Below are 25220 nucleotides of genomic sequence, written 5' to 3'. Positions count from 1 at the left end.
AGTGAGCCAGGATTAAGCACTCTGTCAGAGAATCTGTTGGAAGGACACGCTGAGGGGAAATTCAGAGCATTTGTGAGTTGAAGAGGCTGATTGCTATGCTGCTGGTGTAATGATTTCTCCAACGTCTATCTTGCTGGTGAGAGGGGAATTATATGTACACACTGATCATTACTGCATTTCCACTGCAGGATGGACACATTTTGCATGCATGGAATTAATAAATGTATGAATGGTCCTGTCTGAAATCCTGGTTTATCTTGTTATTATTTTATCACAGCATCATACCACAGAGAGTTTCCAGACTGTTTACTTTACGGCAGACAGAAAGGTTATTTAACTCTAACTGGAGATAAAATATTACTCAATTTACCTTCTGACTACCAAAGGTAAAGGGACAAAGTCTATTTCTAAAGAGTTCTTCAAAAGAATATCCCTTTGCCTTGCCTGAAGCGACTGATTTTAAATAATTTTCCCTTTCATACACTTATTGTCTCAAGTGTTCATAAAGCTTGGCTGTGTCCTCTATATGCACATGTAGCTTGGTCACCATCAGAACTCTTCAGAGTTGAAAAGATTCATGCATTAAATTGTCTACTTTACTTCTGCATCTCCCAGTAAAATACTCTGGCCCTATTCTATTGTTCTCATAAGTTTGTTTTCTAACTCTTTAATAACCTCTGTACTTCACAATGAACTCTCTCCCACACTTCTACTGTTCTCATTACAGGTTATATTCTACAGAGGTCCTGTTTAAGATGGGAAAGTTTTGCATTGTTTATATGATATAATCTATACAAACAGCTATATTTCTATCCTATTCTTTATTTTTAAACTGTCCACATCACTGTCAATTTGCTTGAATCTTTTTCTATGACATGATATGCCCGGGATGGATTACATGCTAAGATGTTTCAGTTATTAGTTAGAGGTGTTCCCAACTGCACAGCTTTATTTAACTTCTGGTGGCAGCTTCTGCAAGCCATGGCCCTAGGATTTCCCTACAGTGAATGAACATGCAAAGTGAAAGGCAGAATTGGCAGAAGGTACAGAAAGACAATGAGCACAGGCCTGAGAAGCAGCTACCATGATCCCCTTCCTCTCAACACCACCACTGAGGAGGGGCTCCGAGTTTCCAGACACTTATGCTCAACTATTTGCAACAACTTTTCTTGTAAAGGACTGAGTGGAACAGTGGGGATGTGATGAAAGGCAAATTAAGGCACTGGATTAAGAAGTCTTTCCTACTTTCAATAATTTATTCCTTTTTATGATATTGCATCTTTTTTAGGTTGTCATCGCACATCTGTTAGTAACTTGGGGTGGTGGTTTAGTCTCTAAGTCATGTCCGACTGCTGAGACCCCATGAAGTGTAGCCTACCAGGCTCTTCTATTCATGGGACTTACCAGGCAAGTATACTGGAGTGGGTTGCATTTCCATCTCCAGGGGATCTTTCCAAGCCAGGGATCGAACCCACGTCTCCTGCATTGGATGGGCTATCCTTCATTGCAGGCAGATTATTTACCACTGAGCCACCAGAGAAGCCCTTTAGTAAATTAAGTGTATTTATTAATTTAGGAGGCCAGTTGGGAGCTTTGTTGTTCAGTCGCTCAGTCGGGTCTGACTTTTCGTGACTCCATGGAGCACATGGAGTCCTGCAGCCCCTGACTCCTGCAGCACCCTAGGCTTCCCTTCCCTTCACTATCTCCCAGAGTTGGCTCAAACTCATGTCCATTGAGGCAGTGATGCCATCCAACCACCTCATCCTCTGTCATCACCTTCTCCTCCTGCCTTCAACCTTTTCCAGCATCAGGGTCTTTTCCAATGAGTTGGCTCCTGGCATCAGGTTGCTAAAGTACTGAAGCTTTAGCATCAGTCCTTCCAATGAACACCCAGGACTGATCTCCTTTAGGATGGACTGGTTTGATCTCCTTGCTGTTCACAGGACTCTCAAGAGTCTTCTCCAGCACCACAGTTTGAAGGCATCAGTTCTTCGGTGCTTAGTCTTTTTTATTGTCCAGCTCTCACATCCATACATGACTACTGGAAAACCATAGTTATGACTGCACAGACCTTTGTAGGCAAAGTAATGTCTCTGTTTTTTCATAGGCTGTCTAGATTTGTCATTGCCTTTTTTTTTTTTCCCAACGAGCAAGCGTCTTTTAATTTCAGGGCTGCAGTGACATTAAAGGGGTGGTATTCCCATTTCCTCTGTGTATTCTTGCCTCCTCTTCTTAATATATTCTTTTAATTTCACCATCCACAGTGATTCTGGAGCTCAAAAAAGTATGTCACTGTTTCCATGGTTTCCCGAAATATTTGCCATGAAGTGATGGGACCGGATACCATGATCTTCGTTTTTTGAATGTTGAGTTTTAAGCCAGACTTTTCACTCTCCTCTTTCACCTTCACCAAGAGGCTCTTTGGTTTTCTTCGCTTTCTCCCATAAGGGTGGTGTCATCTGCATATCTGAGGTTATTGATATTTCTCCCAGCAATCTTAATTCCAGCTTGTGCTTTATTCAGTCCATCATTTTGCATTATATACTCTGCATATAAGTTAAATAAGCAGGGTGCCTTGACATACTCCTTTCCCAATCTGGAACCAGTCCATTGTTCCATGTCTGGTTCTAACTGTTTAGAGGAGGCAGGTAAAGTGGTCTGTTATTCCCATCTCTGTAAGATTTTCTACAGTTTGTTGTGATCTACAGAGTCAAAGGCTTTAGTATAGTCAATGAAGCAGAAGCAGAGGCTTTTCTGAAAATCTCTAGCTTTTTCTATGATCCAACAGATGCTGGTAATTTGCTCTCTGATTCTTCTGCCTTTTCTAAATTCAGCTGGAACATCTGGAAGTTCATGGTTCATGTATTATTGAAGCCTCGCTTGAAGGATGTTGAGCATTACTTTGCTAAAGTGTGAGATGAGTGCAACTGTGTGGTAGTTTGAACATTCTCTGGCATTGCCCTTCTTTGCAATTGGAATGAAAACTGACCTTTTCCAGTCCTGTGGCGACTGCTGAGTTTTCCAAATTTGCTGGCATATTGAGTGCTGGACGTTATCAGCAATATCTTGTAGGATCTGAAATAGTTCAGCTGGAATTCTATCACCTCCATTAGCTTTGTTCATAGTGAAGTTTCCTAAGGCTCACTTGACTTGGCTCTAGGTGAGTGATCACACGGTTGTGGTTATCTGGGTCATTAAGATCTGTTTTGTATAATTTTTCTATTGTGCTCATCTCTGCATGAAATGTTCCCTTGATATTGCTAGATTTCTTGAAGAGATCTCGTCTTTCCCATTCTATTGTTTTCCTCTATTTCTTTGCATTGCTCACTTTAAAAAGCTTTCTTATCTCTCTGTGCTATTCTTTGTAATTCTGCATTCTGATGAGTATATCTTTCCTTTCCTTCTTTGCCTTTCACTTCTCTTCTTTTCACAGCTATTTGTAAGGCCTCCTCAGACAACCTTTTTGCATTTCTTTTTCTTGATGATGGTTTTGATACCACCTCCTGCACAGTGTTACATAGCTCTGCCTATAGTTCTTCAAGCACTCTGCCTATCAGATCTAGTCCCTTCAATCTATTTGTCACTTCCACTGTGTAACCAAAAGGGATCTGACTTAGGTCATACCTGAATAGTCTAGTGGTTTTCCCTACTTTCTTCAATTTAAGTCTGAATTTGGCAATAAGCAGTTCATGATTTGAGCCACAGTCAGCTCCCATTCTTGTTTTTGCCGACTGTATAGACCTTCTCCATCTTTGGCTGCTGGTGATGTCCATGTGTAGAGTTGTCTCTTGTGTTGTTGGAAAAGGGTGTTTGCTATAACCAGCACATTCTCTTGGCAAAACTCTGTTACCCTTTATCTTGTTTCATTTTGTACTCCAAGGTCAACTTGCCTGTTACTCCAGGTATCTCCTGACTTCCTACTTTTGCATTCCAGTTCCCTATGATGAAAAGGACATCTTCTAGTTGGGAACTAGAAGACATTAATAAATCTAAGAGTGCATGTTTGTAAAAAAGTGAGGCAAGGGGAATTTGCCTATTATATAGGGACAAGGTATTCTCCTTCCTTCATAGCTTGTTCACTACACACCAGTTGAACAGAAAGGTCCCAGAAGAGTAAGTAGTTCAGTAGTCGTGAATGATCCACTCTCTCACCTGAACTGTAGGAAAAAGAAATGTCTTCGACTGCTACTTTTCTAAGCTGGATGCAAGTCGTCAGACTTGAATCATGTTAAAAAAAAGAATTCCTAATGGATTTCAGGATACTTTCTAATGGCCTTATATTTTTTTTGAAAAGTTCTCAGAAAAATAATCAAATCATAACCTAAAATAGTTATTTCACTTAATACGATATTATTTGAGGCCTAAAAGTAAACTTCCAAACTATGTTGGCTTTTTTATGACTTTTTTGAGACTCTCATTATGTCCTTACTATGCCTTTGCTTTGGGTTTTCCAGAGTGCTACAATATTTCAACCAGTAAATCATGTTTTATTTCTAACAGGAGCTACCACTTGACCATAAAACTCATACTTCCATGCAATAAAAACAACTTCTTTAGGCTGCCTCAGAACATTTAGAATACTTTCCTACAGTTGGATAACATTTATTCTTCCCTTTTCTCAGAGAAAAATACGTGATATGAAACCTATGGATTGATAAGCCCAGGATATTTCATTTTATGTCCTACGATTAAACCCTTTGTGTCTTGTAGGGTAACTGGAACCTTATACTTTGAGATAAACCTCTATCTAGAGCTGGAATAATAAAAATGAAAATGCCCTCTATATAACATTAAGTGAAATATTAAAATAAAACAGTCTATTTTTATATTAATACTCTCTTTGTTAAAAATGTTTAAAATTAAATAATATTTTAACATTCAATATGTATGAGAAGCACAGTAAAGATGCCAGATATGGAGCACACAACAAAACAAAGTCCTTCTACTTATAAAGTTCACAGTCTAGTGAAAATTTGCCTCAGACTTTGGGAAATGTCCTGAAATTAGACCATCATGTGACAACAGAAGGGCATCCCAGGCCTCTGTCCACAGGGGTGGTGTTATGTCAACATGCTCTTGAAAGAGGTCAGTCCTAAAAATATCCTTAGCAAAGGTCAGTCCTCCGATGTCCTTGGGAAAGCTCAATCCTAGAGTCAGCAATGAGAATTTAGAAACTTTGGCTAAGAGTAGAATGAAGGCAAATTCTATCCTTTTCTCACTGAGTAGGAGTGAATTTAGCCCAGATACTGGGCCTGAATATACCTGGAAGACTGTCAGTGTTGGGGATATTGGCCACTGTCACTAGACATGAAGAGGGCAAGAGGGAGTCAGCTTCTAAAGGGCCCAGAGACAAATTTGGACTATGAAGGGGTGATAGCTACATTTGTTGATGTATTTTCCCACTACTCTCCATGAGACAAACAAATCTTGTGAAGAGTTAAAGTCTGAGAGACGAAAGCGGAAGTTGGGAAGAAGGACAGACTTCATAGCTTCAAGGTAAGAATGGTGCCCTTAGCTGGGATCAGACAGTGGTGGCAGGGGGTCATCATGCTGGGACACAGCAATCTTATAGGGACAACTGAAGCTGTGGCAAGGATGTGGGCCTCATAAACTGATGAGGGCAAAGGGACATTAGATACTGGCTCCTAAGTGGCTGAGGAAAACTCCCATACATGGGGAGGGAAAGACATTGAGTGAGACAAATTCCAGTTTAAAAAAAGTCAGAAAGAACTTAGGCCATCAAAAAAGACTGGAAAAAACAAATGTGCCAGAATTTTAGCGGTGATTACCTGAGTGCTTTTTATGAGAACTTTTTATTCTCCTCTTTATATTTATTCACATTTCCTAAATTATTTATGGTAGATTTATGTATCTTTTTAATAGTTCAGAATATTTTAAGAAAAATGTATATAACTAAAGTACAACATGTACATCTGATATCTGACATCTATCCTCCCAAAAGATATATTGAACCACCCGCCAAGCAGAGCAGAAGGTACACTTGAGGAAATAAATATGGAAAAACTGGCAGATCATTTAATGAAGAGTCATAGCAAATGCCTTCTTCCAACAACACAAGAGAAGACTCTACACATGGATATCACCAGATGGTCAATACCAAAATCAGATTGATTATATTCTCTGCAGCCAAAGATGGAGAAGCTCTATACAGTCAGCAAAAACAAGACCAGGAGCTGACTGTGGCTCAGATCATGAACTCCTTATTGCCAAATTCAGACTGATATTGAAGAAAGTAGGGAAAACCCACTAGACCATTCAGGTATGACCTAGATCAAATCCCTTATGATTATACTGTGGAAGTGAGAAATAGATTCAAGGGATTAGATCTAATAGAAAGAGTGCCTGAAGAACTATGGATGGAGGTTTCTGACACCGTACAGGAGGCAGCGTTCAAGACCATCACCAAGAAAAAGAAATGCAAAAAGGCAAAATAGTTGTCTAAGGAAGCCTTACAAATAGCTGTGAAAAGAAGAGAAGCAAAAGGCAATACCCATTTGAATGGAGAGTTTCAAAGAATAGCAAGGAGAGATAAGAAACCCTTCCTCAGAGATCAGTGCAAAGAAATAGAGGAAAACAACAGAATGGGAAAGACTAGAGATCTCTTCTAGTCTTAGAAGATAGAAAATTAGAGATACCAAGGGAACATTTCATGCAAAAATGGGCTCAATAATGGACAGAAATGGTATGGACCTAACAGAAGTAGGAGATATTAAAAAGAGGTGGCAAGAATACACAGAAGAACTATACAAAAAGTTCTTCATGACCCAGACAACCACGATGGTGTGATCACTCAACTAGAGACAGACATCCCGGAATGTGAAGTCAAGTGGGCCTTAAGAAGCATTGCTACAAAAAAAGCTAGTGGAGGTAATAAAATTCCAGTTGAGCTATTTCAAATCCTACAAGATGATACTGTGAAAGTGCTGCACGGAATATGCCAGCAAATTTGGAAAACTCAGCAGTGGCCGCAGGACTGGAAAAAGGTCAGTTTTCATTCCAATCCCAAAGAAAGGCAATGCCAAAGAATGCTCAAAGTACCGTCCAATTGCATTTATCTCACATGCTAGTAAAGTAATACTCAAAATTCTCCAAGGCAGGTTTCAACAGTACATGAACCATGAACTTCCAGATGTTCAAGCCAGATTTAGAAAAGGCAGAGGAACAAGAGATCAAATTGCCAACATCCATCAAATCATCAAAAAAGCAAGAGAGTTCCAGAAAAACATCTATTTCTGCTTTATTGACTATGCCAAGGCCTTTGACTGTGTGGATCACAATAAATTGTGAAAAATTCTTAAAGAGATGGGAATACCAGACCACCTGACCTGCCTCCTGAGAACTATGTATGCAGGTCAGGAAGCAACAGTTAGAACTGGACATGGAACAACAGACTGGCTCCAAATAGGAAAAGGAGTATGTCAAGGCTGTATATTGTCACCCTGCTTATTTAACTTATATGTAGAGTACATCATGAGAAATGTTGGGCTGGATGAAGCACAAGCTGGAATCAAGATTGCTGGGAGAAATATCAGTAACCTCGACATGCAGATGACACCGACACCACCCTTATGGCAGAAGGTGAAGAAGAACTAAAGAGCCTCTTGCTGAAAGTGAAAGAGGAGAGTGAAAAAGTTGGCTTATTTAGAAAATCAAGATCATGGCATCCTGTCCCATCACTTCATGACAAATAGATGGGGAAACAATGGAAACCATGACAGACTTTATTTTGGGGGCTCCAAAATCACTGCAGATGGTGACGGCAGTCATGAAACTGAAAGACGCTTGCTCCTTGCAAGAAAAGTTATGACCATCCTAGGCAGCATATTTAAGAGCAGAGACATTACTGTGCCAACAAAGGTCCGTCTAGTCAAGGCTATGGTTTTCCCAGTAGTCATGTATGGATGTGAGAATTGGCATATAAAGAAATCTAAGTGCTGAAGAATTAATGCTTTTGAAATGTAGTGTTGGAGAAGACTCTTGAGAGTCCCTTGGACTGCAAGGAGATTCAACCAGCCAATCCTAAAGGAAATCAGTCCTGAGTATTCTTTTAAAGGACTGATGCTAAAGCTGAAACTCCCCACACTTTGGCTACTTGATGCGAAGAACTGACTCATTTGAAAAGACCCTGATGCTGGGAAAGATTGAAGGCAAGAGGAGAAGGGGACGAAAGAGGATGAGATGGTTAGATGGCATCACCGACTCAATGGACATGAGTTTGAGTAAACTACGGGAGTTGGTGATGGAAATGGAGGCCTGGCATGCTACACTTCTTGGGGTCGCAAAGAGTTGGACACAACTGAGTGACTGAACTGAACTGAAAGCTTCACTGGTCAAACAGCCAGAAACAGATTAAAGAAGCTGTATGTTTATCACAACTGATGCTGAATGATGCTGAAGCTGAAACTCCAGTACTTTGGCCACCTCATGCGAAGAGTTGACTCATTGGGAAAGACTCTGATGCTGGGAGGGATTGGGGGCAGGAGGAGAAGGGGACAACAGAGGATGAGATGGCTGGATGGCATCACCGACTCAATGGACGTGAGTCTGAGTGAATTCCAGGAGTTGGTGATGGACAGGGAGGCCTAGCGTGCTGCGATTCAAAGAGTCAGACACGACTGAGCGACTGAACTGATGTTTATCACTGCTTACAGAAGCTCCCAATTACACAAACCACATATGTTTTCAAGGATGAACCTCAGCAAAGGAAGAATTAAACTTCAGAGTTGCTGAAATAGACAAGTAATTCCCAGAGTCAGTAAACTGACACTCTCTTTGGGCCATTCAATAGCATCAAAGTGTTAGTGACACCTACAAGTTCTCTTTCCAAAAATTTAGATTAAATCATATGAGCAGTTATTTATAGAAAAATAACACAAACCATATTCTGAGTGTGTGCCTCAGGTGAAATGGAGTTAATCAGAATTCTATGGTATGTATTCAAATGGGCCTCAGTGCCCAGGTATTAGGAAGGAGGAATTCTGGATAATTCAAAAGGTCCAATCACTTAAATTTTAATACAACTGCAAAATTTTCAAAAGCATTTTAGTTTTATTAGATGCAAGAATTCCTCAGTTAGAGGGTAATTTTCAAAATTTAAAAATCATATTATATGTTACATTGAATTTCTCAGACATTATTTTTAAAAGAGTAATTGTTTTTTTTTTTACTGTGAGAGCAGTAACCTTTATGTATGGTTTGTGATCAAATGATAGCTGAACAGACGAGTATATTCATGCCATAGTAAGACCATATTTACATCACAAAGCTTCTATCAGCACTTCTCATGTTTTCTGTACTATTGTAGCTATCATTTCTGATCATTCTTAGTGGTAATAAAAGGAAAAGCTTCACTATTATAATATAGAAATAAAGCAAGTAGCAATGCCCTCAAACTCAAATACAAAGGGGAAAATAACCTAATTCATTCTCCAGCTAGGAGATAAAAAATACTGTTATATTTAATAAAAAACAAAGGGGCCTGACTTTTTAGATAGCTCTTATACAACTGTCTATGGTTTCCTCTGGATAAGATATAATTACTTACATTTCCCTTCTTTTTCTGAGTAGTCTACTTTGATGAATAGGTATATTTTCAATGATATCTTATGCTCCAGCTTTATTAGCTTTACTAATTCTTTTTATTTTTATTTTCCTCTTTATAATTTTTTCTGTCTTTCCTTTCTACTTTCTGTTTTCCTTCCTTTCCTTTTTTAAAAAGTGATACATGCCCCATTTATTCTCCAAAATAAAATATTCAAGAATATGTGTACACAAAAAGATTAATAAAAAATAAAGTGAAGACCTAAAAAGAAGAAGACAGCAATCAGGTCAACCAGCTCCTAAAAGAATTGAGACAATGTCACAGGGCACTTTGATCTGTGGAGTAATCCATATTTCTGGGTTTTCTAGAGGAAATGATAGAAATATCAAGCTCTGCTGAGATAGAACATGTTCCTAAGGGGAGTTAATCACCTAGTAAAAAGTACACTGAACAAGGCTATCATTATGCTTATTCTAGTTTTACAAGCAAAAAAGACAGCAATTCTAATCACATTCCCAGCTGCTTTTAGTATATTCCTTAACAGTTGGCAACTATAAGTAAAATATAAAAAATCAGACAATCAGGTAAACTTGAGGGAGGTTACAAAACTCTGGGGCTGCTACCCAGTTATAGATGCATGCTGCTAGCTAGTAAAAACTAGCATTGCCAGAGAGCATCTGCTGTTCATTTTTTTATCTGGAAAAATTAATCCAGATACATTTGATATAGAAAAAATGAACACTTTCAGATCCAGACAAAGAATATCATTTCACTTTACAGATGAGGTTCCTGAGACTCAGAACAGAGCTGAGATGTGGAGTAGGGGTTCACAGCTCATGTATCAAACATGATGGCAACTCAATATATTTGTTAGAGATTAGTAGTTCCATGATCTGAGACTTAGCTTTCTGGTCTACCACCTACTATATGAAGTTTCTCTCTTTTTTTCTTTGATATTGAACAACATACTGTTGACACTTGAACAATGTGGAGGTTTGGGGCACTAACCCACCACATAATTGAAAATATAAGTATAATTTTACACTCAATCCTCCATATCCAGGGTTTCATATCCTCAGATTTAAAACTTCAGATTTTACAGTACTGCAGTATTTGCTATTGAAAAAATCTACAAATAAGTGGACCTATGCAGTTCAAAGCTGTGTTGTTTAAGGGTCAACTGTATACCAAATTTTCAACAGGTACGTGGCGCATAGTTGGTACATGTGAATTTTTTTGTCTCCTTCCTATTCATATGATTTAAACAGGTAGAAAACATATAGCATCGTACCTGGGGGCATCTGATTAATTAGTGCTAATGTATTATAATTATTTTCTGTTATTGTAACATAGTAATCGAGGCAGGAGATGAAGACAGCCAGAAGCCAAAACCAGAAAAAGCCTTTATCAGCAGGAAAGATGGCCTCCTCATAGGTACACCATGGCAGACATGCTGGCAATTACAGCCTCTATTCTGGCAATCAAAACTTTGATTTATGGAATTCTAAATATTTTTCAGTATATTCTGGGCTTTGAGTTTTAATTATGTAGAGTAACTGCATGATTATATAAACAAAATGACACTAGCACTTACTTGTTCCATTATGAAATATGGTATTTAAATGCAAATGCAAAATACAGATAAATGGGGGAGCGGAAGAGAAGGACGTGTGGCTAGGATAGAAATTAAATGAAAGAGTTGATGCCAGTAGCATAGATATGACTAAAATTTCCTTGCTGGTTTTGATCATTTTAACTGGAAGATACCATAGAGTAAACATTTGCAGACTTTTTACTTTCTGTCATGCTAAAGCATTCCCAAGGGGGCAAAGCCCACCAAAAGAGAGGTTCCTGAATATATTCAATATAAAGATATTGATATCATATTTGTATTTTAAATATTTAAGTATTTTTAAACCTGGGGTTCCAATGGAGTACATGAAAAAAAGAAAAGGTGATAAGACACTAAAATGAATGCATGATGGAAACTGTGGTTCTTGCCTATCTCACATGAAAATAATTAGAACAACATATAGTATTCCCTGCATACATAACTGGGCTTCCCTGGTGGCTCAGATGGTAAAGAATCTGCCTGCAGGAGACCTGGGTTTGATTCCTAGGTCAGGAAGATCCCCTGGAGAAGGGAATGGCTACCTACTCCAGTATTCTTGCCTGGAGAATTCCACAGACAGAGGCAGGAGAAGGGACATGGGTTGGGAGCAGGTACTCAAAGAATATGAGGAATTTATTACTGTTTTCTTTAAACATTACTTGTAATAGAAAATGCAAATTTGAAAGATGTATGCTTGGGTAATATCTATCACTCTGAACAATGTTAAACTAATCAGTCTTGTTAGAAGCGTGCATGTGATGGCTCCAGTCTATGATTTCTTGATTATTATCATCAGAATTTAAAATTATGCCTTAGAAACACAGAATATTTTCTTATAATGGTTCTTTAGCATTGAAACAATAATTAATAAAGCAGTCACTTTAATTTATTTCATATTGACATGATAACTTGTCAACTGGACAATAAAATGTGTATTTTTATAGGTTCAGAGTGTTTTAAATGCTTCTACTTTCCACTATCCAAGTAAGACTATTGTTTGAAACAAGAGTATACAGAAAAGATCTCCTATTCTGCCTATATTACATATGAATTGAGATATATAGGAAATAGCTCTGACAAAAGGTATACTCAGAATGTGTAACAGGTAAATATAACAACAAATCCCAGAAAATCAAGTACTTTATTCCAAAAGATACTGAAACATCTTATCAGGTAGATCTATGCAGCTACCATGGCTGCCAATCATTTAAGGAAAAGCAGGATCTAGTTTGGAAATAATTGTGCAAAAAGGAGCATACACACAGGGTAGAGACTGGGGAAAAGTTTCAATGAGTTTAAATGGGTTTTTGTCAGTTCTAGGGCATTCATAGTTTCCTCTCAGTTGATTCTCCAATTGTAAAATAACTATGTCTGTATGGCTACTTCATGATATTTTTGTGGTATTCAGATGAAGTGATCTATTTAAAAACTATATTTTAAAACTAAAAACAGAGATATTCTATACTTTCTCAAATCTGAAACATACTGATCTCACTGGCAAGTTAACCAAATCTAGGGAATACAAGGCCATATATAACAGAATAGAATTTAGATCACTCTCTCCAGAGGACTTGTGGCAGGACTTAGGGGCAGATGACAGACTCTGTAATGCTGAACACAATAGATTGATTCAATTAATTCAGGTAAGATAGTCAATTTAGTTTGATAAAACATCCAGGTGAATCTCAATTTTGTACAAATCTCAATTTTCACAGTTTGTTTGTTTGTTTGTTTGTTTTTTTACATAGATGATACTTCTAAAGAAAAAAATGCAACTGTTCAAAATTAAATTTTTATCCTGGATAAATCTACACTTATCCTTAATCTTATTCTTCTGTGTGCATTTAAAACCATTTATTTTACTTTGGGTTTGGTTTAGATGAAGAAAAGTTCATTTGAAATTTCTTCCTCCTCAGTTCTCCTCATCCATTTAGGAGATCACAAACTAAATCAGTAGTTATCATAAATTTGATATCACTTCTGTGGATTCCATAAGTTAAAAAAAAATCAAGTAATAATTGAGAACTGATTAATCTTGGCACTTCAGTCAATGACTGGACAGGATGTATGTTCTCTGCCATTATGTTATGGAGATTTGACTGAAGCAGTAAGACCAACATATAAAATTAAATATAAAAGATAATAAAATTAAGCTAACATGTAAATATGCTTGGAAAATATTCATGGTAAAGGAAAGCCAATGGGAGCTGAATGATAAATAAAAGGTTTCATGGAACAGGTAGTGTTTTTGAAGGCCAATATAAAAATTGCATACATTTTTAGAGAATTCAATTTAGTTAAATGTGCCTGCAAATGTTCAGGGTTTTAAAAGAATCTGGCCTATTTAAAAAAAAAAATTAGGATTTTGGCACACTTGCATGTTGACTCATTTGAGCTTCACAAAACACTGTACTAAAATCATCTTACTGAAAAGAAGAAAAAAAGTAAAAACAGAGAAATTAAGTAACTTGCCCAATGCCCCATACAGAGTAAGTATATATAGAGATTCAAGCTCAAGCATGTCAGCAAAGCCCATGACCCATCTTCAATTCCAGGATGCCTCTCAAGGAATACTGGGATCTCAAGAAGCATAGGCTGATAAGAGAAAAGTAGAGTGATTAGGGTGCCACTTAGGAACATATACATGTTTAATGATCTTTGATTTCCAGAGGTCATCACTACTCATTAGTCTGAGGTATTACTCACCTTCATCAGTATAATTTCAAGAGTTTGGTAACAGTGACCCTTCCAGTGAGAGGCAGCAAGGATCACAGATGAGCAAGGTGATATCAAGGAGTTACTGATGGTTTGCCAATTATTTTGTGAAGGATAGAAAATTCACTGAAGTTTTATCTTTTGATAAATTCATTCAAAATCACATCTACAATTAGTATGATATGATATTGGATACAAAGCATATTTACTAAGAAAAGATGAACAGGTGATGGAGGGTAGATTTTGCAACTCCAAACCAAAAGCTAGTAGGACATATCATAGGACATATCATAGGAAGGCAGAAGAAATATAAAGGTGGAAGATTTTTTAGTAAGTGTCCCAATTTGCTTGCATCCTTCTGTATCCATGTTTTTGGATAGTACCTTCCTACACTGGTTCTGCTCCTGGCCACGGTGTTTGCCTTGGCAAATGAAACAAGAGAAAATGTTACACAAGCAGAAGCCTGTGTTGCACTTGGAACCCTGAAAACACCCTGGTAAAAAGCCCTTGCTAGCAGGCTGAAGGAGGAGCGAATGAGATGCACCTGGCTGACAGCATGCTGAGTACCAAATACGTCAGAAATCCTAGATCATCCACCCACCACCTGGCTACAGTCCATAAGAAAGTCCAGCAGGAGTCAACCAAGGAAACTGGCCAGAAGACGTGACCAGCCAATCCACAGAGCTGTTTATTCCAAGCCACTAAGTTTTAGGGTAGTTTGTTACACAGCAAAAGTTAATCGATATGATAGAATACTATTTCAAACAATGGGGGAAAAACAAACAAAAGGTTACTACCTTTTTATCTAAAAGCACAGACTACCTGTTTCTTGTTTCTCAATAGAGATGTGAAAAGCCAGAAGGCTTATACTGTAAAGAATAAATGGTGTGCCCATGCAGAAAGAACCTTGGAGAACTCAAAGAATACCATATTTCAGAATGGTAGGAGAACAGCTGAATTATTCTCATGCAACCGGCAGTAAAACAGAAAAACACCATGAGGCCTTAGTAAGTTCAATGCATCTTCTCTAAACAAAATACATCTCATTTTAATTTCAGGGATGTGAAAAACTTGTGACACATGAAGGCTCTTCTTACATGATGCTTTTTAAAATTCATTAAATTCCTCATAACTAGGAATATGTTCTAGGCAATGAAAACGTGTGCTCATAGAAACTGTTTTCAAACTCTGCATGTTGGTTTTGTGTTGCAGAATATACAAAATGCCTACCACAATGAATGAGTCCATGACTGTAATAAGACCATTAAAAACAAAATATAGGCATGATAAAAAGAAGTTGGAATTTAAAATAAAATTGTTTTCAAACCTCACACAAAAAAACATAGTTAAGGGAAAATTAATGAGATTTAGTTCTGTGTGTTTTCATAAGAGAAATCTCATTATTTCATAATCACTTGCTGTAAGTTATATGTATAATTATTTATGGACATGTATAATGCTCATCAATTCTAACAGCCACCAATCACTTGAATTAAATATTATAAAATAGGACATTACATATTGAAAGAAACTATAGTAAACTGAATTAAATAGTTAAATATACTATAGTTTTTAGTTAAATATACATTGATTACCATAAAATCTATATATATGTGAAAAATATAATTAAATATAATTTTTCAGGCTTGCTTGCCAAGTTTGTTTGTCATGTTAGCCCGGAGGAAACATGTTTCTTAAAACCACAAAGAAAATAATTCTATGGGAAAATGATTTATTTACCTGGATCTTCTATGGTTAAGTTCTTTATTAACCATTGAACGATATCTGACCCTAGAATAAGAAAAAAAGAAAAACACAAATATATGTGAATATCTATACATGTTAAGTTCAAGAACATTTAACAGCACTGATAAGGAGAAGGAATGTTTCTAATTGTTATAACAGATTAGGATCAGCTACATACAAGGTGTTGAAAATAGTGTGACTACACTGTCTTCATTCAATGACTCAAGTGCAAACTAGTCAATTACTAAATATGAAATGTTTAAACAGAAAGATTTAATATACTAGTAGTGGATAAAGTGATTCATTTATTTATTCACTTAATGAATGGTTGCTGAGTATCCACTATCTTTTAAGCACAATTCTTAGTATGGCAAAGCCAATACTTTATAAGATGATAATTGTCTCATTTCTGGTTTGCCCCATCCATCTCTATATCTACTCTCAAGTCAACCCAAATGTGCTGTCAGTTTTTGAAACTCCTTTGTGTTTTAAGCCTTTATAGTACTATTCTCTTTGACTGAAAGGTCTTTCCACTATTTTCAAGATACTCAAGACTGATTTACACAGTAGAACTTCCCTTGATCCTCACCTTTGGCAGTGTGCATGGAGAGCCTTAAGCCAGTCAAAAGAAAAGCAGAGTAGTCAACATTTCTGCTAAATGTGATCCAAGATTGAAAGGCCCTGAGCTAGTTCAGTGTACAAGAGAATTAGAACAAAATCAGACTTGTGACTAATTAGGGCTGGAGTTGGCCAGTGGGAGAACTATGAGGACTCAAGGTTTCCAGTCCACAAGCATTATGGATGAACAGAATGGTAAAAATATGAGCAGAAATGGGAGATTCTAGAAGAGGAGATTTACCTAAGATGTTCATTTCTGTGTAACTTTGGTTTTCAGTGTAACTAATTTCTACATAAAATAACAACAACAACAAATATGTAACGTAAATAGCTATACACACTGCCTACAAACTGCCTCAGTGGTGCATGGATGAAATTCTGTGTAAATCGAGATTCCATTTCTACCTCTTTTGGAGACTTGGTAGGGTTGTAGCCTACCCACCTGAGATCTAGTAAATGACATTAACAGTGGACAAATAATTCCAGTTGCTTAAAATAGAATGGGTCCAAATTAATTTTAAAATAAACTTGATTATCAAACGACAATAATGTTTATGAAATTTCCTAAAATTTATGAAAACATTTACACCCAAAATAGCTTTTAATAAGCACGCATTTTGAAAATATTGACTCTAACTTGTGCTCTTTCATAGCTGTTCCTTTAAAACTGCCATTGATTTAAATGCATTTGAGATGATGGATTCATCTAGATCCTAAAGGAAGCTCTGAGGAAATGAAGGATAGGAAACCATTCACAAGAGCACGGATATTGCAAAGTGTTGTACCTAACTTGCCACTAACAGCCTAAGTTATCTTGAGGAGTGGTCTTCCCTTTTGAAAAAAGCAGAAACTCAGCTTTTCAAATATGTATGTAGTGCTACTTGACCAATGTAGAATTTCAAGTACCTAAATCTTATTAGCTATCTCCAGGAACCCTGCTTATTTTTCACAGTTTAGCATCTATTTAGGGAAAATATACAAGCAGCCATTGGAAAATGTCTATTCTTTTGAAGACAGTCAAATATTGGTTCCAGGACTATATTTTTTTCTTATTGTGAAAGATGATTTTAAAATACCTTCAGAAAAAGGTTCTTTTTGTTTTGTTTTGTTTTAAGGTTTTCTTCTCTCTTCCTCCACCCCACTTTCCTGAACAGAAAGAAATGCAAAGAAGCCTAATTTTTGAAGTTACATTTAATACAGGAAACAAGAAAATTATTTTACTGGCCTGGTTTTTGGTTATTTCTGTCACAGAGGTAGTCTCAGTTCAGCGTAAAAAAGCCAGTTTGATTGCTTGTCAGTGTTCTTGCCTGGAGAATCCCAGGGATGGGGGAGCCTGGTGGGTTACTGTCTGTGGGGTCGCACAGAGTCAGACACGACTGAAGTGACGCAGCAGCAGCAGCAGCAGCAGCAGCAGCAGCAGCAGCAGCAGCAGCAGCAGCAGCAGCAGCAGCAGCAGCAGTATAATCATAGTGGTTTTATTGTTGTGTGATCACCCAATATATTTATGGCTTTAAGTTAACACATTATGAATTATTATTTTATAGTTAAGTGTATCATATTCATATCATGTTCATCATATACATCTATTAGGCACCTATGTTAGCAAGACCTTAACCCCCAGTTGTGACAGAGAAAGGAAGTAAAAAGTTCCAGCATTTTATGGAACCACAAGATTGAAAGGGAAATGTGTTATCATCGTCACATTAAGAACTGATTCAATGGCTTTATAGTCAGGAGGGTTATAGAAAGGAATAGCACCTTTGTAGCAATTTCTAAGCTTTATCTTTAACATTAACAAATAAGTGGGCAGATCTGCTGAAATTTTCATGCACAAATGTTATATCCAGAATACTTCAGTGTTTCATTTATCTTTATACTGAGGACATCAGAGTAACAAGTAGGATTTTTTTTTCTTTTAAATTGCATTAGAGCTATCAATTAGCTACAGTGTGAAACTAGTTAAGAGATGTAACAGCTATGTTCGATACAGGATACAGGATGCTTGGGGCTGGTGCAAGGGGATGATCCAGAGAGATGATATAGGGTGGGAGGTGGGAGGGGGGTTCAGGATTAGGAACTCATGTACACCCATAGCTGATTCATGTCAATGTATGGCAAAACCAATACAGTATTGAAAAGCAAAATAAATTAAAATTTTAAAAAAAGAGATGTAACAGTATCTTATACCCTAAGAGATAAAAGTTGCCCCTGTCACTGCAGCTTCTGGAAAGTTGAGCCTTGATCTGTGCTTTTGTCTTGAAATCTTAGAGGCATCTATCACTTTTAGAGTTACAAAATTATGTGTCCTCTCTACTTAACAGAAGCAGTGTAAATTACATTATTGTACAATCCCATACTCTATGATTTGGCATGAAAACAAGCAAAACAAGCAAGCAAGTGCTCCTCACACACTGCTCATTGTTCTCCACATGCCGTATTGTTTCTTACTTCCGTGACTGGTTATGCTATTCTCTTTTTCCTTCAGTTAATCCCAGCTGACTTCATCAACTTCAGTTCATATATTACCTACTTCAGGAAGCCTACTCTTCTCACCCTCACCTCCACCTTGCCAGGTAATGCGTTTCTCCTTTAAGACCTATTAATATCCTCATCATTCATTACACTTGTTAACGGTTTTATAATCCTCTGTTAATTTTTGTCTGTCTTCCCCTTGCATCTTGAGTTCCTTGAAGGTCAGGGTGTGTGTTACTCATCCCTGGATCCAAAACACCCAGACCAGTGGCTGACATATAAAAGGTGATGAGCAAGTGTTAAAAGAATGAATGAACAAACAGCAAGATTTCCCCCCTCATATCCTACTCTAAGGGAATTTATAAAACAAAGGCAGTGGTCATACAAAGATATTTGACTGGCATATAGTTTTCAGCTACCATAAATTCTCTTCATAATGATAATCTTCCCTTTCCAAGGCAATCACTTCAGGACTCCATCCATAATTAAAGAAAAAGAATCAAAGACATTTAGACATAAATATTATCTCCTCACCCATGCTATGGACTTGAGTAGAAAAGGGGCTTTCTCAAGACTCCTCCGATGCTGAGTGACAAGACAGGACTAGGTTCTATGCTGAGGCTACTGTATTTCCATATAGCCATATAGCCTCTCGAGATTACAGCACATCTCCTCACAAGTGACAACTATAACTATCCCCACCATGAACCTGAAAATGAAGTTCACCAAAAGAAAAATATTGTTAAGTTTTCATAAATATTATATATGAGGACCTGTAAGCAACCAAAGACAGCAAGGAGATCAAACCAGTCAATCCTAAAGGAAATCAGTCCTGAATATTCATTGGAAGGACTGATGCTGAAGCTGAAACTACAATAATTTGGCCACTTGATGTGAAGAACTGATTCACTGGAAAAGACCCTGATGCTGGGGAAGACTAAAGGCAGGAGGAGAAGGGGACGACAGAGGATGAGATGGCTGGATGGCATCACTGACTCGATGGACATGGGTTTGGGTGAACTCCAGGAGTTGGTGATGGACAGGGAGGCTGGGCGTGCTGCGGCTCATGGAGTTGCAAAGAGTCAGACACGACTGAGTGACTGAACTGAATTGAACTGAAAAAACAGGGCTTTCCAGGTAGTGAAAGGGTAAAGAATCCACTTGCCAATGCAGGAAACACAGGTTTAATCCCTGGATCGGGGAGATCCCCTGCAGTACAAAATGGCAACCCACTTCAGTATTCCAGGGTCGCGAAGAGTCAGATATGACTTAGCAACTAAACAACAACAACTTTGGACCAGAGAAAAAGGATACATTTGGGCTTCAAGGAAAAATGGAAACAAGACTCTGATGACATGAGAGTTCCTCACGGTTCCTCTCTGGATACACTTCTGTCTAAAAAACAGCCTCTGTTGTTTCTTTCCTACAAGGTGGATCATGAGGGCTCATAGTTTTTGGGTTTACATCTCCTTCATTAAAGGCATCAAGAAGTTTGAGACTAAAATTTTGTAGGCACAACTCCTAATTTCACATGCTGTGTGGGGGGTGGTGGTCTAAGTTTGGGGAAGGAAATGCATTCCTGCATTTCTGCATTCCTCATTCCTGCATCAATCAACTGTGGCAAGAAAAGTGAGGTCACAAACATTGGTATACTGGTTGGAGGCATATACAAAACAGTGTCCAAAAATGTGAGTACTTGGCAGACAAAACAACAGGTTAAAACACAGCTTCCTTCAATTCTTTAATGTTTATATTTCCATCAGAAAAAAAGAGAAGAGGAAGGAGGCAGAACTCAAAAGCATGTCAATGAAATGAGCATGTTATTCTGCTTTGTTATAAATATAAAATTTATATTTATAAATTTTATAAATTAATAATTTCAGGAAATTATTATATTCCTGAAAGGCAGGGTATGAATACATCTTTGTGTGTGTGAATAAAGCCACACCTTATGTGTAATAAAAATTATGCAAAAGAACTTCATGGTATATATGCAAAGAAATTCATTGGGGTTTTGGATATGAGTGTGTATCCTTTTAAGGAAATTATTTTCTAAAGTGAATAACATCCAGTTGAGCATTGTTATGTCTGTTTTTTACATATAAATTTATTTATTTTAATTGGAGGCTAATTACTTTACAATATTTTATTGGTTTTGCCATACATCAATATGAATCTGCCACGGGTGTACACGTGTTCCCCATCCTGAACCCCTCTCCCAACTTCCTCCCCATACCATCCCTCTGGGTCATCCCAGTGCACCAGCCCCAAGCATCCTGTATCATGCATCAAACCTGGACTGGCGATTCGTTTCACATATGATATTATACATGTTTCCATGCCATTCTCCCAAATCATCCAACCCACTCCCTCTCCCTCTGAGTCCAAAAGACTGTTCCATACATCTGTGTCTCTTTTGCTGTCCTGCATACAGGGTTATCGTTACCATCTTTCTAAATTCCATATATATGCATTAGTATACTGTATTGGTGTTTTCCTTTCTGGCTTACTTCACTCTGTATAATAGGCTCCAGTTTCAGCCATCTCATTAGAACTGATTCAAATGTATTCTTTTTAATGGCTGAGTAATACTCCATTGTGTATACGCACCACAACTTTCTTATCCATTCGTCTGCTGATGGACATCTAGGTTGCTTCCATGTCCTGGCTATTGTAAACAGTGCTGCAATGAACATTGGGGTACACGTGTCTCTTTCAATTCTGGTTTCCTCGGTGTGTATGCCCAGCAGTGGGATTGCTGGGTCATAAGGCAGTTCTATTTCCAGTTGTTTAAGGAATCTCTGCACTGTTCTCCATTGTGGCTGTACTAGTTTGCATTCCCACCAACAGTTTAAGAGGGTTCCCTTTTCTCCACACCCTCTCCAGCATTTATTGCTTGTAGACTTTTGGATAGCCACCATTCTGACTGGTGTGAAATGGTACCTCATTGTGGTTTTGATTTGCATTTCTCTGATAATGAGTGATGTTGAGCATCTTTTCATGTGTTTGTTAGCCATCTGTATGTCTCCTTTGGAGAAATGTCTGTTTAGTTCTTTGGCCCATTTTTTGATTGGGTCGCTTATTTTTCTGGAATTGAGCTGCAGGAGTTTCTTGTATATTTTTGAGATTAATTCTTTGTCAGTTGCTTCACTTGCTATTATTTTCTCCCATTCAGAAGGCTATCTTTTCACCTTGCTTATAGTTTCCTTTGTTGTGCAGAAGATTTTAATTCTAATTAGATCCCATTTGTTTCTTTTTGCTTTTATTTCCAATATTCTGGGAGGTGGGTCATAGAGGATTCTGCTGTGATTTATGTCAGAGTGTTTTGCCTATGTTCTCCTCTAGGAGTTTTTTAGTTTCTGGTCTTACATTTAGATCTTTAATCCATTTTGAGTTTATTTTTGTGTATGGTGTTAGGAAGTGTTCTAGTTTCATTCTTTTACAAGTGGTTGACCAGTTTTCCCAGCACCACTTATTAAAGAGATTGTCTTTTCTCCATTATATTCTTACCTCTTTTGTCAAAGATAAGGTGTCCATAGGTGCATGGATTTATCTCTGGGCTTTCTATTTTGTTCCATTGATCTATATTTCTGTCTTTGTGCCAGTACCATACTGTCTTGATGACTGTGGCTTTGTAGTAGAGACTGAAGTCAGGCAGGTTGATTCCTCCAGTTCCATTCTTCTTTCTCAAGATTGCTTTGGCTATTTGAGTTTTTTTTGTATTTCCATACAAATTGTGAAATTATTTGTTCTAGATCTGTGAAAAATACCGTTGGTAGCTTGATAGGGATTGCATTAAATCTATAGATTGCTTTGGGTAGTATACTCATTTTCACTATATTGATTCTTCCAATCGATGAACATGGTATATTCCTCCACCTATTAGTGTCCTCTTTGATTTCTTTCATCACTGTTTTATACTTTCCTATATATAGGTCCAACCAGTCCATCTTAAAGGAGATCAGTCCTGGGTGTTCACTGGACAGGATGATGCTGAAGCTGAAACCCAATGTTGTGGCCACCTCATGCGAGGAGTTGACTCACTGGAAAAGACCCTGATGCTGGGAGGGATTGGGGGCAGGAGGAGAAGGGGACAACAGAGGATGACATGGCTGGATGGCATCACCGACTCCATGGACATGGGTTTGAGTGAACTCTGGGAGTTGCTGATGGACAGGGAGGCCTGGTATGCTGTGATTCATGGGGTCACAAAGAGTCAGACATGACTGAGCGATTGAACTGAAATGAACTGATATATAGGTCTTTTGTTTCTTTAGGTAGATACATTCCTGAGTATTTTATTCTTTTTGTTGCAAAGGTGAATGGAATTGTTTCCTTCTCTTTCCTTTTTCTCATTATTAGTGTATAGGAATGCAAAGGATTTCTGTGTGTTGAATTTATATCCTGCAACTTTACTATATTCATTGATTAGCTCTAGTAATTTTCTGGTGGAGTCTTTAGGGTTTTCAAACTGTGGAAACAGTGTCAGACTTTATTTTGGGGGACTCCAAAATCACTGCAGATGGTGACTGTGGCCATGAAATTAAAAGATGCTTACTCCTTGGAAGAAAAGTTATGACCAACCTAGATAGCATATTCAAAAGCAGAGACGTTAATTTGCCGACTAAGGTCCGTCTAGTTAAGGCTATGGTTTTTCCAGTAGTCATGTATGGATGTGAGAGTTGGACTGTGAAGAAAGCTGAGCGCCGAAGAATTGATGCTTTTGAACTGTGGTGTTGGAGAAGACTCTTGAGAGTCCCTTGGACTGCAAGGAGATCCAACCAGTCCATTCTGAAGGAGATCAGCCCTGGGATTTTTTTGGAAGGAATGATGCTAAAGCTGAAACTCCAGTACTTTGGCCTCTCATGCGAAGAGTTGACTGATTGGAAAAGACTCTGATGCTGGGAGGGATTGGGGGCAGGAGGAGAAGGGGACGACAAAGGATGAGATGGCTGGATGGCATCACTGACTCAATGAACGTGAATCTGAGTGAACTCCAGGAGTTGGTGATGGACAAGGAGGCCTGGTGTGCTGCGATTCATGGTGTTGCAAAGAGTCGGACATGACTGAGCAACTGAACTGAACTGAACTGATGTAGAAGATCATGTCATCTGCAAACAGTGAGAGTTTTACTTCTTTTCCAATGTGGATTCCTTTCATTTCTTTTTCTGCTCTGATTGCTGTGGCCAAAACTTCCAAAATTATGTTGAATAGTAGTGGTGAAAGTGGGCACCCCTGTCTTGTTCCTGACTTTAGGGGAAATGCTTTCAACTTTTCACCATTGAGGATAATGTTTGCTATGGGTTTGTCATATACAGCTTTTATCATGTTGAGGTATGTTCCTTCTATTCCTGCTTTCTGGAGAGTTTTTATCATAAACGGATGTTGAATTTTTTCAAAGGCTTTCTCGGCATCTATTGAGAAGATCACATGGCTTTTATTCTTCAATTTGTTAATGTGGTGTATTACATTGATTGATTTGCGGATATTGAAGAGTCCTTGCATCCCTGGGATAAAGCCCACTTGGTCATTATGTATGATCTTTTTAACGTGTTGTTGGATTCTGATTGCTAGAATTTTGTTAAGGATTTTTGCAACTATGTTCATCAGTGATATTGGCCTGTAGTATTCTTTTTTTGTGACATCTTTGTCAGGTTTTGGTATTAGGGTGATGGTGGCCTCATAGAATGAGTTTGGAAGTTTACCTTCCCCTGCAATTTTCTGGAAGAGTTTGAGTAGGATAGGTGTTAGCTTGTCTCTAAATTTTTGGTAGAATTCAGCTGTGAAGCTGTCTGGACCTGGGCTTTTGTTTGCTGAAAGATTTCTGATTACTGTTTCAATTTCCGTGCTTGTGATGGGTCTGTTAAGATTTTCTATTTCTTCCTGGTTCAGTTTTGGAAAGTACTTTACTAAGAATTTGTCCATTTCTTCCAAGTTGTCCATTTTATTGGCATATAATTGTTGATAGTAGTCTCTTATGATACAGCCAGTTGGGATAAACCATCTGAGTGCACTCCGGGACATGGTGATGGACAGGGAGGCCTGGCGCGCTGTGATTCATGGGGTCGCAAAGAGTCGAATACGACTGAGCGACTGAACTGAACTGATCCGACATTTTGGCGGTGCCCGCTAGGCCCCCACGCGGCCCCTTCACGCCTGCCCTCGGAGTGCGGTCGCAGCTGCTCCGCCATGCACGGCCCATCCAGGGCAAGTGTGAGGCGGGGCAGGGCCAGGCCGGGGCAGGGGCGGCCGTGGAGGCGGTGGCGGCGGCGGTGGTGGCGGCGGTGGCGGCAGCTGTGGCAGGCTGGGAGAAGGCCGAGCCGCGCCGGCCCAGCGGAGCGCAGGCACTGCCCCTTGCGGCCGTCCGGGGGCCGGGCCGCGCCGCCATCTTCCCCCCCTCGCGACGCCCCTATGTCTGTTTTTTTTTTTTTTTTCATATATCAGCTTCATTTAGAAAACATTTTCCAGTATTTGTAGAATTAAAATTACTTCTGG

The 25220-nt window shown here is 38.4% G+C and overlaps 1 protein-coding gene across 4 annotated transcripts in view; it reads right to left on the bottom strand.

Moving 5' to 3' along the window:
* Positions 1-25220, bottom strand: part of RGS7 (regulator of G protein signaling 7) — a 473731-nt gene that overhangs the window by 100702 nt on the left and 347809 nt on the right. For 2 of the 4 annotated variants that reach the window (XM_069545572.1, XM_069545574.1), the window contains one exon: positions 15630-15680. The exons of the other annotated variants lie outside the window; for them this stretch is intronic. In XM_069545572.1, the coding sequence (XP_069401673.1) occupies positions 15630-15680 (51 nt within the window). The remainder of the gene's footprint in view (positions 1-15629; positions 15681-25220) is intronic. 4 annotated transcript variants of the gene reach the window in all.

This window comes from Ovis canadensis, chromosome 12 (genome assembly GCF_042477335.2).
Source record: "Ovis canadensis isolate MfBH-ARS-UI-01 breed Bighorn chromosome 12, ARS-UI_OviCan_v2, whole genome shotgun sequence".
In the NCBI taxonomy this organism is placed as follows: Eukaryota; Metazoa; Chordata; class Mammalia; order Artiodactyla; family Bovidae; genus Ovis; species Ovis canadensis.
The sequence above is the reverse complement of the archived record's forward strand: the minus strand, read 5'-3'. Positions and strand labels throughout refer to the sequence as shown.